The sequence below is a fragment of the Lygodium microphyllum genome, chromosome 25 (assembly GCF_053477565.2).
Source record: "Lygodium microphyllum isolate KBCC chromosome 25, Lygodium_microphyllum_v1.1.10, whole genome shotgun sequence".
NCBI classification, from domain to species: Eukaryota; Viridiplantae; Streptophyta; class Polypodiopsida; order Schizaeales; family Lygodiaceae; genus Lygodium; species Lygodium microphyllum.
Genome location: NC_141159.1, coordinates 72,394,664 through 72,408,532, shown reverse-complemented (window position 1 = coordinate 72,408,532; position 13,869 = coordinate 72,394,664). Strand labels below are relative to the sequence as shown.

The 13,869-nt window shown below is 41.5% G+C and overlaps 1 protein-coding gene across 5 annotated transcripts in view; it reads left to right on the top strand.

The window, feature by feature from the left end:
• LOC148014374 (uncharacterized) overlaps nucleotides 1–5,909 on the top strand; it is a 133,918-nt gene extending 128,009 nt beyond the window's left edge. For all 5 annotated transcript variants that reach the window (XM_087667174.1, XM_087667175.1, XM_087667178.1 and 2 more), the window contains 2 exons: nucleotides 5,402–5,494; nucleotides 5,577–5,909. In XM_087667174.1, the coding sequence (XP_087523300.1) occupies nucleotides 5,402–5,494; nucleotides 5,577–5,648 (165 nt within the window). In that variant the 3' untranslated portion in view covers nucleotides 5,649–5,909. The remainder of the gene's footprint in view (nucleotides 1–5,401; nucleotides 5,495–5,576) is intronic.
• Nucleotides 5,910–13,869: the final 7,960 nt, after the last annotated feature.

Here is a 13,869-nt window from a genome sequence, read left to right as displayed (position 1 = left end):
TGTGTAGTTGAATGATGTCCATTCTGATGATACGGTTCACCTTCTCTCAGGTGAGCTCTAGGTGGGGGCAATCTAGGCTGTATTGTAGTGGGGGGAGGTGGTCCATGTGTAGGCCATGTAGTTGTAGCCAGGTCTCTGTTCTCGTCGAGTATACCAGCATTCAGTGTCCCCTTGCAGTGCTAGTTTTTTGGACGACTCTAGTGCGAGACTGGGGTACGGATGCCGGGGCAAGTCCCATAGTCGGTTCAAGAAGGCCACTGTTTGGAAGAGGGCCCCAGCTACGATGGGCGGTGCTCCCATCTCTGCTCTAATGATCTCGTGTGGCATAGAGGGCTTGCTCCGGATCATCGGTGAGATCATAAGTACTAGGGGTCTCTCCATTTGCTCCCATCCCTCATAGGTGGCCTCCTCTTGAGGCAGTGGCTAGTCTTGTGTGGCCCTCCTCGTGTGATAAAGACCGGATCCCCATATGGGAGCCCCATATAAGAGTGCTAGTGTGACTAGAGTGTCAAATAGCCAGAGCTTTGTATGGGGCTCCTGGAATTGTATGCGGGTGCATTGGTTTTCCATGGATTCGAGGGCTGCATAGCCTCATGTCAATCTATCTTCTACTGCCTTTCTCAAAGTGAATCTCGGTCCTGAAAATGTAATCCCCAGATAGACGTATCTTTGGACCACTTGCACAGTTTCCCCGCCATATGTAAAGGGGGGTACTGACCATCGAATCCATTGGGTTGAAGTGTTGAACACCATGACCTTGGTCTTCCCCAGGTTCACAGTGAGGTCTTTATCTTGGCAAAAGGCCTGTAGTGCCTTCAATTGATGCTATAGCCCTTCGGGCGTGCTGGAGATGAGAACTATGTCGTCCGCATATAGTAAGATGGGTATTAGTATCCCTTCTAGGCTAGATCCCTCCCCTCCCAATCTATCCATGTACTCTGATATCGCATCAATGTAGAGACCAAATAAAGTAGGCGAGAGTGGGCATCCTTGTTTAACTTCAATGGTGCTAGTTATCTCCTTTGACAGCCCCCTTGGTGTTCGAACTCGGCCCGTGACCAATTTGTATAGTGCGAGTATCCCCCAACACATTTCGGGCGGAACCTCCAGTTTTTGTAGTCTTTGCATGAGCATGGCTCGTGGTAATGTGTCAAAGGCCTTGCGGAAGTCCACGAAGTAGCAGTATACCCGCCTCGCATGTGCCCTACCCTCCTCTATAATGGCTCTAAGTGTGAGGATATGGTCAAGAGTGGAGTACCCCCTCCTGAACCCTGCCTGTCCAGTCGCCTAGTGCTGGTGTTGCCCCACCCACTTGCTCAGCTCAAGGTCCATGATGGATCCATAGAGCTTGGCCAGTACATGGCCAACCATGACTATTCGGTAGTTCGTGGGGGCCATGGGATCTCCAACCTTCAGGATAGGTATTATGGTGTTGGCCAACCAGCTGGCAGGGAAGCCCTCACATACGGCTCTATTGAACATGTGGACTAGAAGGGGTGCAAGTACGTCCGGGCATGGGTCAGGTGCTCTCCTACTAAGCCTTCATGGTCTTGGGCTCGGCCATTCTGTAGTTTGTTAATGGCGTCCCAAACCCACTCCGTTCTAAAGAATGTAGATGCCTGGAGTCTGCTCCCTAGTGGTCGGGGCAGCGAGGGCTGCTCAGGTATTTGGTACACTGAGGTCGCATATGCATGCCATGTGTCCAGGGAGGTAATGGGTGTTTGAGCATGGGGCTCCTGGAATGCCTTCCACGGCTCCTTGTTGTCCTGTCCTAAGAATAATTGGTAGAATTCGCGTTCTACTTTGGATAGGTAGGCCCGTTTCTTCCTTCATATGAGGCGACGAAAGATCAAGCGTGCCTGTTTGTGCGTGTGTACTCCTCATGCTTCATCCTGTTGAAGACGAAGCCAGGTTTCCTTGCACTCTGCATTGTACCAGTTATTCTGTGGGACATTCTTGGCCGGAGGGGAGGGACGGGGGGATGTGTGGGGGAAGTACTTGGCTGCCGAGGTGTGGAGTGTTCCCACCAGTTGTGTTGTGATCTCCTCCAAGGGTGAGTAGGGGTTCATCATTTCTTGCAAGATCCAATAGAGGTGGTCGGAGTAAGCGCTTGCAGTTAACTTGGTGAAGTGGTACCTAGGGAATCTTGGGAGGCTGCTTGCTGGGGGGATTGGGTCATGTCTACAGGCGATGTCAAACTGCAAGTAGGCATGGTTGGCGTCCACTGCAAGCGGGCGGGGTGATATTCTGAAGGACTAGATATCAAGGATAAGTGATAGGGGCCTGAGTATGTAGTCCACTGTGCTTGCTCCCAATTTCTGTGTAGGTGCTCCTGGTGCCCCTCATTTGTTGCAATTAGCCGCATGCTTATGTGGGAAGCATGTGAGGGCGTCCGAGCCTGGCCATATGTCCAGCCTGTTGAGGATGGCTAATCCATGCGCGCCCCCTAGCGCTAGTAGGTGGTCGCCATACTCAGTGCATTCAACTGTATCTTGTGATGTACAGTTGAGCCCTATCTCCTCCAGTGCTCTCTCTTTGTATATATGGTCTTCGCTCTCGAAGAAGGGAGTCTGTCTGTATGTTGTGCGGGCATTGAAGTCTCCAGCCAACATGACATTCCCCAAGTTGGAGTAGTGTATGATGTCCTCATATAGTGGTAGGTAAAATGACTCCCCCTTCTATAGCGTGTATGGGAAGTGTGCTAGGGGGAAGTAGCACACCGCCATGTAGATGTCTCGAGGGCAATCTGTGTGTATCCGGATCCACATGAACCGGGCCTTCTCATCTTTCCGCATGACTTGCACCATGGGTTGTAACTCCTCCCTGTATAGCACTGCAACTCCTCCGGACCCTCGGGTCCCTCCTTTTGTTCGAGCTCTATGGTGGCTTGTCGTCTCCCATCTGTATCCCCTCACTTTGGGTAGGTGTGTGCCTGGGCTCTGGTGGGTTTCTGTGTATAGGATGATATCCTTGTCAGTGAAGATCTCTTGGAATAGTCTTGCATCTATCTTCATAGCTCCGTTGCAGTTCCATACTGCAAACCTCAAGTGAGTCTCATAGGCCACGCGCGGTCATTGGCGTTTATCTATGATGATGACCTGGCTGTCTTGGTATACTGCCCATTTCCGTGCTTTGCGTGCTTCCAGGATTTACAGCATGCATTCCTTATGGTGTACCACCTATGCGGGTGTGAGGTCATCCTCCAGATAGACCTTTTCCCCTTTTAGCGCTATCCTTTTAGAGAAGAAGACTCGTCGGGATTCTAGGTTGGCGAATTTGAGGATGAGAGGTCGGCTTTTGGTGAGGTCTTTCCCTACGGGCCATGTGTTCTCCACTATTGTGGGGTCCTCAACTCCCAGCTTTTCACATATCTTCTTGGCGTCTGCCAAGGGGATGTCTCCCTCCGTCCATCCTACCACCCAGATGTGGAGGTTTTCTCCTTTTCTCCTCCTCCAATGCTGCATTCACACATACCTCCTTCTTTGTTGGTGCCTTCTTCGCTACTTCAATCCACTTGGAGTTCTCAGCCACCTCGGCTCGTGCTTGTTTCGCTATGTTTGCCCATGTGTTGAGCTCCTTTGTCATGTGTGTCTTCAGCTCGTAGATCTCGGTTTGTACCTTTGTAGGCGTTGTTTCAGTAATTTCCCCTTCCTCCTCCTTGAGGAGGTCAAGCTGGTTTCTGTAGTCATCAAGCTCGTGCCTCAGCTCTTCAATCACCCTATTTCTTTATTGGAGGGACATTTCAATGTCCACCTTCCAAGAGGTGAAGTGTGCTGTGATCTCTGCGTAGATTTCATTCTTCCATTCTTGCACTTTTGAGCTTATTTCCTCCTTGATTTGGTGTGCGGTGTCTGTGCACATTGTGGCCATGATTTCCTTGATGTTGCTGATGTCTTGGTCATCCTATCGGTCCACTTGTCTTGCTTAGCGGGTTGGGGTCATTGGCTGTTTGGCACCATTGCGGGTGGGTGGTGGGCTGATCGGGCAATGGCGGGAGATGGCAGGGTTGTCGGGGTGCTGGCTAGACCTGGAGATGGTGTGACTAGCTGGGCGGGTGACGGGTCCAGGTGTGGGGGCAGCGGGCCAGAAGGCTTGTGCCTGGTGGTAGGCCTGAAATTGGGGGGGGGGGTCCGAGCCCCCATGGCAGTCCGATTCACGGGGCCGTCCGAGTGGCGGGGGGATGGTCTAAGTGACGGGCATGGGTGGGTTCTTGGGCGGCTGGTGCTTGGCGTCCGAATGGACCCTCTAGGCGTCCAAGTGGTCCCCCCTTCGTCCAAGTGATGACGTGGATCGGACGAGTGGTCGGAATGTCGGGCATGAACACGATGGATGGCTATGCGATGGCAGGGGGAGAGAGAGAGAGAGAGAGAGAGAGAGAGAGAGAGAGGTTACTCCCAGAGCTGATTGGGCAATGGCGGGAGATGGCGTGGCTGTGACGGGATCGCGTGGCTGTGGCAGGCGCTGTGATGGGGGCAGAGTGAGAGAGAGCAAACACAGTTTGTGTGTGAATGTACCTCCACTAATGCTAGAGGGGAAAGAAAGGTACAAACGCTAAGGTATACTATGTAGAAATCCCAAGGTACCTTCACTAATGCGAGAGTAGAAAGAAAGGTACAAACCCTAAGGTACACAATCCACACCAAAAGTGGGTGTTCACATGGGGAAACCCCTCCTATGTAAGAGTGTAAAATGTGCCAGTGACACATGCATTTACACCAGAAAGACTCACAGGAATAGAAAGTGTTTAACAGGTTTGCAAGGCTATCTGACCAGGTTGGTTGGATGTGCCATGTGAAAGCAGCAGGTCAGGGCAGTTCAGGCCTATTGGTCAGTGGCCAGCAAGTCCTAATACCTATAAAATGCTAAGGATTTGTTCAAGGATAGTGAGTTTGGAGATGGCCAAGAGGCTTATCCCCAGGTAGGGGTTTGTGTAACAGTCCACAGAGCACTTCATTGGAGGCCTCGGATTTTTATGTGGATGAAGGATGGAGGCTGTTCAGGTGTGAGCACAAGGTTTCCAATACTGGCAGGAGTTTGAAAGAGCACTCTATCCACAATATTGGTGGTGATTGTATTCTCTGGATTGGTTTCACTCTTCCCTGTACACTTGTTTACAGCTTCCCTTTATAGCCTTCATTTTCTTACATTTTTTTTTCCTTTTTGCACGGGGGAAGGGAAAGAAGCATTGGGGGGGGGGGGGGGGGCGAGGAGGATGTGGCACTCCTAGTAAAAAAAAGTAATTGATATAACGTCGACTATATAGTTCTGTGTTATTAGAATGCTCTTAAGTTTCTTGTTTTTGACAATGCAAACTATGTAGTCTAGTATCTACAGACTTCAAGCACGGTTTTCTAGAAGTCCACTCCCATTCTATTGTCTCATCCTCCGATGCATCAAGCAGGTGATCTGTGGCACCTGGAGTGAGGGAGTGCCTGATTCGAAGAGGCAACACTTCACTTTCCGAGGGGACTCCAGGTGGCTTGGATTTAGTAAAGTATGCCCTTTTTCTCTCTCTGAAGATTGATTCAAATTCGCTTTACATTAGTTGCAGAATTTCCTGAGTTGGATTTTCACAGGGTCTGCATGCTGATGTAATGGCTGGATGGTGCGAGTCTGGCAGTCTTTTTGTAGGCGAGGCAGTGCACTGATAACCATCTGAGCTTACATATTTGGCATGTTTGTAGATGCTAAGTAGCAGAATGTGTTCCAAACCATAGAGTAGAACAGAGAATTATTGATCTGTTGATCAAGGTGTATGATAGTCAAAACTGTTAACATGTTTGTTAATGAGGAAAGATTTTGCAGTATTCTATACGTCCCTCAATCTCCTAATATTTGTTGATTGATTAGCATATGAATTTATCATTCATGCACTTGACCAAGAAATGAAATTAAATGATTTGTGAATGCCCAGCAAACGCCAAAATGATATACAAGAATGTAATTTACAATTGTTTGCAAAATGATAGAACTATCTAGGAAATATATAGCAATTCAAATGAAATCTAAATGCTAAAATAAAAGACCTAGTTATGCTAGTATTTTAAGTGATGGAAGTGTCCATTTGTCCACGCACTAGATCGACATCAAAGATACATGAAGTGAACCTAAGAATTCCATGAAGATATAGATCATCTAAAGAAAGCTCTCATTGGCATGCTAGTACAAAGCCTCAATCTCATCCAATGTAGTCGAACTTGGGGGACTTGGTTTTAGTTTAGTTTAGACAATAATCTGTTATACCCTTGTATTCATGTGTCATCAATGTATCTATCGAAATCAAAGATGTTGAGGTTGTGCGGGAACTCCTTGGCACTCATCTCAAATGTGCATTGAGCCTAGGTATTCTTGATAAAGAAATCTATGAGCTATCTCTAGGTGGGCCCTCAATATATCAGTGCTCTATGTTTGAGGATAGTCTCTTAGTCCTTGTATCTTCAAGAGAAAAAGACCAAGGGATCTCTAATTTTTGTAATTTATGACTCTTAATAATTAAATGGTTCAAAAGCGTCCTTGAAAAAATAATGGAAGTGCCCTTGAATCTCATAGTAAGCCGAGCAATGATAGATATAGTGCTCTTATGTTTTGACCCTTGCTAGTAGATTTGGCTTATACGCTTTTTGCAGAGGTATGGATGTGTATCCCCAAATCTTTGGGAATCCTTTACACATGGCTCTATTAAATAAGCATACAATGACTTTTGCCATCATATCTCTAGAATGTATGAGGCTCAACTACCAAGCCATCATGATCTAGGGCCTTGCATATGTAAACTTTGTCAATGGTCTCTCGAACTATGTTCATTTGTGAAAATTAACTTTTATGGGTGGAGTATCGATGGCTTAGTAAGCAAAGGTTGTCACACAAGCTTTTAAGTGTCCCACCACTTGTTACATCTCATGACATGTGATTGGATGCTCGTCTTATGTTACTTTATATTCTCTTTTTACACAATTTTTCTCCTTTTTCTTATAAAGAGCGCTTCTTGTTTCTCATTCTGTATTATTTTTCATGGTTGTTGACTCTTGTATATCATAGTTGACGAGAGGTGGCATTGTGATCTACTTTTCACAAACAAGTAGGTCTACTCTTTAAATGTCTCGTACAATCGAAGAAGCGAGCTTTTCTAGCTCAATTGGAGGGAGATTTGTGCCATTTATTCTTTAGCTAGGATTTTAGAGAAGCTTGAAGGCTTTACAAAGAGCATTGCCCAACCATGCACATTATATATCTTTGTCTCTTTTTTTTTCTATGAACTAAAATTAGTAAGCATTGTTAGTATATGTGAGAATTTCATCCTTATTTTTTAGGACTAGTATTTTTAGATCAATATGAGGCTTGTAAAATTAAGGGACCTCTTAAAATTTGAGAATATTCTAAAATTTAGAGACCACCATACTAAAGTCTTTGCTCCAACCACTTGCAAGCATTGAGAAGCAAAATGTATAGTTCTCTCTGAATCATAGAAACACAATAGATTGTGTAATACAATTTACGAGTCTATACTCCCATTAATGCTTTTGGAATAAGTAATAGGCTCAATCAATCCATGCAATCAACCTAATGATTGGATGCATTTCATTACTAAATGCAAGATTGGGTATTGTTTTTTAGGTTTTTTAGAGAAGGAAAAGAAATACAATCTACTCTAGTCTCTACTTATCCTCATCTATCAAATTTGTCCCATCCAATTTGGTCATCCTAAAATAGCCATGTGAATAGAAGGCTATGATTGCTTGAGTGGATTTACCTATTGCTCTTCACTAAAAAAGACGTAGCCAACCCAAAATACCCATTGCCAATTTGGTCCAACTATTTGTCAATTTGATGATTGTAAGCCCTTGGTCTACTATTTTTTCTTGATGGAGTCTTCTTCTTAGTAGTCTTAGAAGCTATTGTGGTGTCCATGGTGGCTTTGGTTTTTCCTTTTGGATTGGTAAACCAACATAAGGATTTTTACCATTTTCAAAAGTTCTTGTTGTCTCTTTCTGATAACACTCATTAGATATTGAGTTTTGCTCATCTTGACCTTGTTGTGACCTAGCTAAGGGTAAGGTCTAGTGCTTATAGCTCTCTTGTCTTGGTTTCTCTCTTGATGAAGGTCATCAATGCAGATTGCTTCATGAAGCACATTGTTGATGGTAGAGTGATTACAACAAAGTTACTTGCCATGGTTTCATAAATTCTTTCATCATAGATACCCCTTAATATATGTATCATGTGAAAGCTCTTTGTTACATATGCATTACAAAAACAATGTTGAAATCTTTATACAAGTTTTTCATGTAAAGATATATGCATTTTAACTTTCAACCTATATATATATACACAAAGTATAAACATTTCATGATCATGCCATCTTGTTGATTATAATAGTTTTTTTTTTTGTAGATCTAGCTTACACTTTGAGGCATTAATCCTTTGTGTGTGCCAGCTTGACCCTGACATCCTTGAGTTTCAATCACATGTGCCCAATTGCATCATGTAGGTGAAGGTGTATACCATCTTTTCTTTAATACATTGTGTGGGTGTACCATAACGTGTGGTCTCTCAATAGTAGTGGTCATTTGTAATGCACTTTTTCACTATAGTAAGTGCAAATGCAAAGGAAACGAATTCAATAATAATTAAATATGCAAAATAATAAGAATAATACAATTTCTTTTTCTATTGTGTTATGACAAAATAAGATGTTGAAGTAAGTCTTTATTATCATCTTCTTAGCTACATATCTTTTAAAGTTTAATTCTTTTTATAAGTGAGATAATAACAATTGATATAAATTGAGAGCTAGGGTGAACATCAGGGCAAATATACCAAGTTGTGTAATAGCTTGAGAGCATGATGTATTTATAGCATGATTAATCCAAGTTTAATATTGTGTTTCTAATATTTCTTGTGACCTTTGTCTCTTGACAAGACAAACAATTTGTTTCAAACATTATGAAACTTCAATAGTAAATAACATAAATGATCTTTTGAAGGCATGATAGGTAGACCATGTCTAATGTTCAATGATATATCTACTAATCTCTTGTGGACTTCATAATATGTTGGGACTAGACATCTCTCAATAGAGAGGCCATGTGGATAGACATAATAGCATTGTTTGCTATCTAAGTTAGTATGAAACTTTGAGAACACTGCCTAGGAGAGTAATGCTCTAGACTAATACGTGATTATCCCTTGATTAAATTCTCTTACACTTAACGATAGGAGTATATAGATTTTATTTCTTAGTAAGATCATTTCCCATAAGGATACTCTCTTGCTTTGAAAAGCTTTGCATTTGGAAATGTTAAGAGTTTGTCAGATTTTTTGTTGTTGCTTATGATCCCTTTTGGGTGCCTATGTGGATAGACATAATAGCATTATTTGATATCTAAGTTAGTATGAAACTTTGAGAACACTACCTAGGAGAGTAATGCTCTAGACTAATACGTGATTATCCCTTAATTAAATCCTCTTACACTTAAAGATAGGAGTATATAGATCTTATTTCTTGGTAAGATCCTTTCCCATAAGGATACTCTCTTGCTTTGAAAAGCTTTGCATTTGGAAATGTTAAGAGTTTGAATATCAAGTTTGTCAGATTTTTTTGTTGTTGCTTATGATCCCTTTTGCGTGCCTATATATATATATATATATATATATATATATATTGGAATCTTGTTAGAGTCCTAGATGGGGTTTTAAAATCTTGCATTTAGCTCAATGCACATTGCTTCAAGACATAGGAAGCACACTCGAGGAGGAAGGGCTAGCAATACTACATGAGTTTAAAGTGGTCCAAATAGTCATGGGGTTAGCTAATATGACGTAAGGAGCAACAAATGGGCAAGAGATATATGCTCTTGTGTATTTAAAGCATGATCAAACCAAGTGTTACATTGTGTTACTAATATTTCTTATGACCTTGGTCTCTTGACAAGACAAACAAAATGTTACTAAGACATTATGGAACTTCAATAGTAAATACATAAAGGATCTTTCAAAGGCATGATATTTATACCATGTCTAATTTTCAATCATATATCTACTAATCTCTTACGCATTTCATAATATGATGGCACTACTCTCAATAGAGAGACCATATGGATAGGCCTAATAGCATGGTATGATATCTAAATTGGTACGAAACTTTGAGAACACTACCTAGAAGATTAACGCTTCAAGCTAGTGTGTCATCATTCCTTGATTAAATCCTTTTGCACTTATAGGCATGACAATATGTATCTCATTTCTTGTTAAGTACTTTCCGCATAAGGATCCTCTCTTGCTTTGCAAATCTTTACATTTGGATATGTCAAGAATTTTAATGTAAAGCATGTGGGATTTTCCCTTATTGCTTTGATAGCTCACGTGAGGACCCCTTCCAATTGTCAATGCATTTTGTTTATTCAAGTGTTTTCATCTCTTGTCTATGTTTGAACCAAGGTCTCTAGTCTTATAATCCATAGTCTAGTATTGTGGGTTTCAAGTATTTTTCCCATATCTTGGAATCTTGTCTCCTAGATAAGTCTTTTAAATCTTCCATTCACTTCGATGCACATTGCTTCAAGAGGTAGGAAGTGCAATTGAGGAGGAAGGGCTAAGAATGACTACATGCATGTAAAATGGACCAAATAGTCATGATGTGATAGTTCACATGGTGTATGAGGCACAATAAATTGGCAAGAGGTATATGCTCATGTGTTGAAAAACTACTACCATGGGTTCATGGGAGGGAGGGGAGGAGGGAGAAAGGAAAGGTGAGGGGAGAGGGGGTTTTTGGGCGGCGAGGGGAGCGAGGGAGAAGGAGGAGGGAGGGAAATGTAACAAAATGATCTATTAATGCCTACCAAACACCAAAATGATATATGAGAATGTAAGTTAAAATTGTTTCTAAGATGGTAGAACTATCTAGGAAATAAATAGCAAGTAAAATGGAATCTAAATGCTAAAATAAAAGACCTAGTTGGTAGTATTATAAGTGATGGAGGTGTCCATCTATCCAAGGACTAGATCAAGATCAAAGATACATGATGTGGGCCAAGAATTGACAAAGAAATCCCTCATCTACTTGCTAATGCATAGCCAATGTGTCATCCAATGTAGTCAAGAATTTGGGGTCTTGGTTTTAATTAAAACAATAATCTGTTATATCCTCATGTTTACATCTATCAAGATCAAGGACATTGAGGCTATGTGGGGGACTCCTCAATACTCCTCCCAGATGTAGATTGAGTTTGGTTTGAGGTTGCTTGGTTATTCTCGATAAAGAGATTAGAAATTTGTGAGATTTCTCTAAGTAGGTCCTCAATGTACTAATGCTCTACGTTTGAGGATGGTCTCCTAGTCCTTGTAACTTTAGGAGAAAAGGACCAAGGCATCTCTGATTTGTGTAACACATACTTTTAATAATGTCCCAAAATCGTCCTTGAACAAACAATGGAAGCACCCCCAAATCTCATAGTAAGTTGAGCAATGGTAGATATAGTGCTTCTTTGTTCTAGCCCTTGCTGGTAGATCTAACACACATACTTTGTAGAGGTGTGGATGTGTATTCCCAAATCTTTGGGAAGCCTTCACACATGGCTCAATTAAACATGTAAACATTGAGTTTTTCCATCATATGTCTAGTATGTATGAGGTGCTCAACTACCAAGCCATCATGATCTAGTGCATTGTTTATGTAAAGTTTGTCAATGATCTCTTGAACTATGCTCTTTTGAAAAAAGTAACTATTTATGGATGGAGTATTGATGGATTAGGAAGAGGAGTTTGATCTATTGCTATTTAAAGTCTAGCTACGTAATGTCCCCATGTGTTAAGGGATGTAATGTGCATGGCCAAGCAATGCTCTCTCTGAAGTCATCAAGTCTCTCTAAAATCCTAGCTAAAAAATAAATGGTACAAATCTCCCTCCAACTAAGTTAGGAAATATCTCTTCTTTGGTCATGTGAGACATTTTAAATTAGAGAGTAGGTTCACTTGTTAATGGATAGTAGATCCTAGTGCCACCTCTCTACAAGCGAGCCTTGTAGCACTCATCATTTTCATACCAACTATTCTAGGGTATTATCTCGAAGGGAGCTCATTGTGGATAATGTGAGTGGGGAAAGGCTCTACTTATTGCTGCATGTAAGACCTCACTAAAATGCTATGTGATGTCAACTAGTGGAATGTGGGGATCAACATCATATTCTAGTTTGAAAATCCTCTCTTGAGTAGATACATGTTGCCTCTCTAGAAAAATAGTAACTTGAGTGGTTGGAGCTATATGGGGGCCTTCCCTTGTGTGTACCAAAGATCTACTGTAAACGAGAGGTGAATAAGATTTAGTCCAACCCCAATAGGGCACAAAGGTATTGTGAGATTGTGAATATGGGGGATCAACTTTTTTCTTTTTTCTTTTTCTTTTTTTTTTTGGGGGGGGGGGGGGGGGGGGGGGGGGGGGGGGGTGTACTTAGTCCATTGTGCTAACATCATTCTTTTGGTGAGTGTAGCATGTGAATGTGCTTGTAGGGGGTATTTGGCTAGGACATTGAGTATAACTCATTTACATTCTATACCCATCTCAATGAGGTATCTCCCTCTCCCATACTCTGTGCATTCAAAGAACTCTAATACCGTGTAGGCCTTGTGTTTTCATGTTGAACAGTACTCCTAGATGAGCACACTATCATCTTGATGGATTTGCCATTTCCCCTCTTTTCCAAGCTCTAGGATGTGTGGCATGTATTGCCTTCTATGGGTCAATTGAGCAAGTGTAAGATTATCATCCAAGTATACCTTGAAAGCTCTAAGAGGGGAAGGCTTTCCTCTATTTAGAATATGTAAACTTCAAAATCAAGGTATTATTGTTATTTTTATCCTTGCAAACTCCCCTAGTATCCATAATTAAGCCTTTGGATGCATCCATTCTTGTTTACCTCTGCCTTTGTTTTCTTTGTTATATATTTAACCAATTTCATCTCCTCTAGACATGACCTAAGCTCTATAAGCTCATATTGCATTGAGGTTGGTATTACTCTTCTTTGTCCACTATTTTGTGTTTATAAGCTCTAATTGTCAGCTTTTTCTCCATCTATAGTTGCAAGATCATCTTATCTTGTTTAAGCATGTAGGAATCTAGTTGTTCTTATTCTTGCATCTCTTTCCATATCTCTTTAAAATGTTGACTTTCATAAGAGCACTTGCTACTTGCATTTCCATTTGTCCATCTTTTTTTTTTTAACATTTGTTTGTAAGATAACTCATCTGTAGCTCTGAGGTGTTTTATTTCAAAAAATTATAATAATATATATTTAAAATATCTTTTACAATTAACATGATTGTGTCTAACTTTTGTAGACTATAATTTGAACAATACGACTCATTGACAAGTACACGAATATGTATTTTGATGATGGCACTCTTTGTTTAAAACATAATATTGTATTACAATCAATTAGATAATACTGTATGAAGAAATTTTCACATGCACAGGTCATGAAGTTAATATGTGTAATAGTAATTTGAAGGAAAGAATGGTTATAAGGTCAAGCTTGTAGAATTGGTGAATCCTTCATTGCTCAATGGGAGGAGAATCTATTCCATATTGACCAATCTTTATCCCAATTGGTATAAGGATGTGAAGATGAACAATTGTACACCATAGTCCATGAGAGAGATGTACCTCCATGCATTTTACAAAACATAAATCCAATAAAGAATAGATGGAGAATTTTCTTAGAAATCCATCTTTCTTCCCAAAAGCTTAATAGGTGTGACCTTGTCTTGGTGGTGTGTAGCTCAATGATGTCAACCTTTATGTTTTTGGTGAACCCCTTTGCATTGTGGCCAAGGTTGGGACCTTAAATTTGAAAGTGACTATTAAAATTTGCA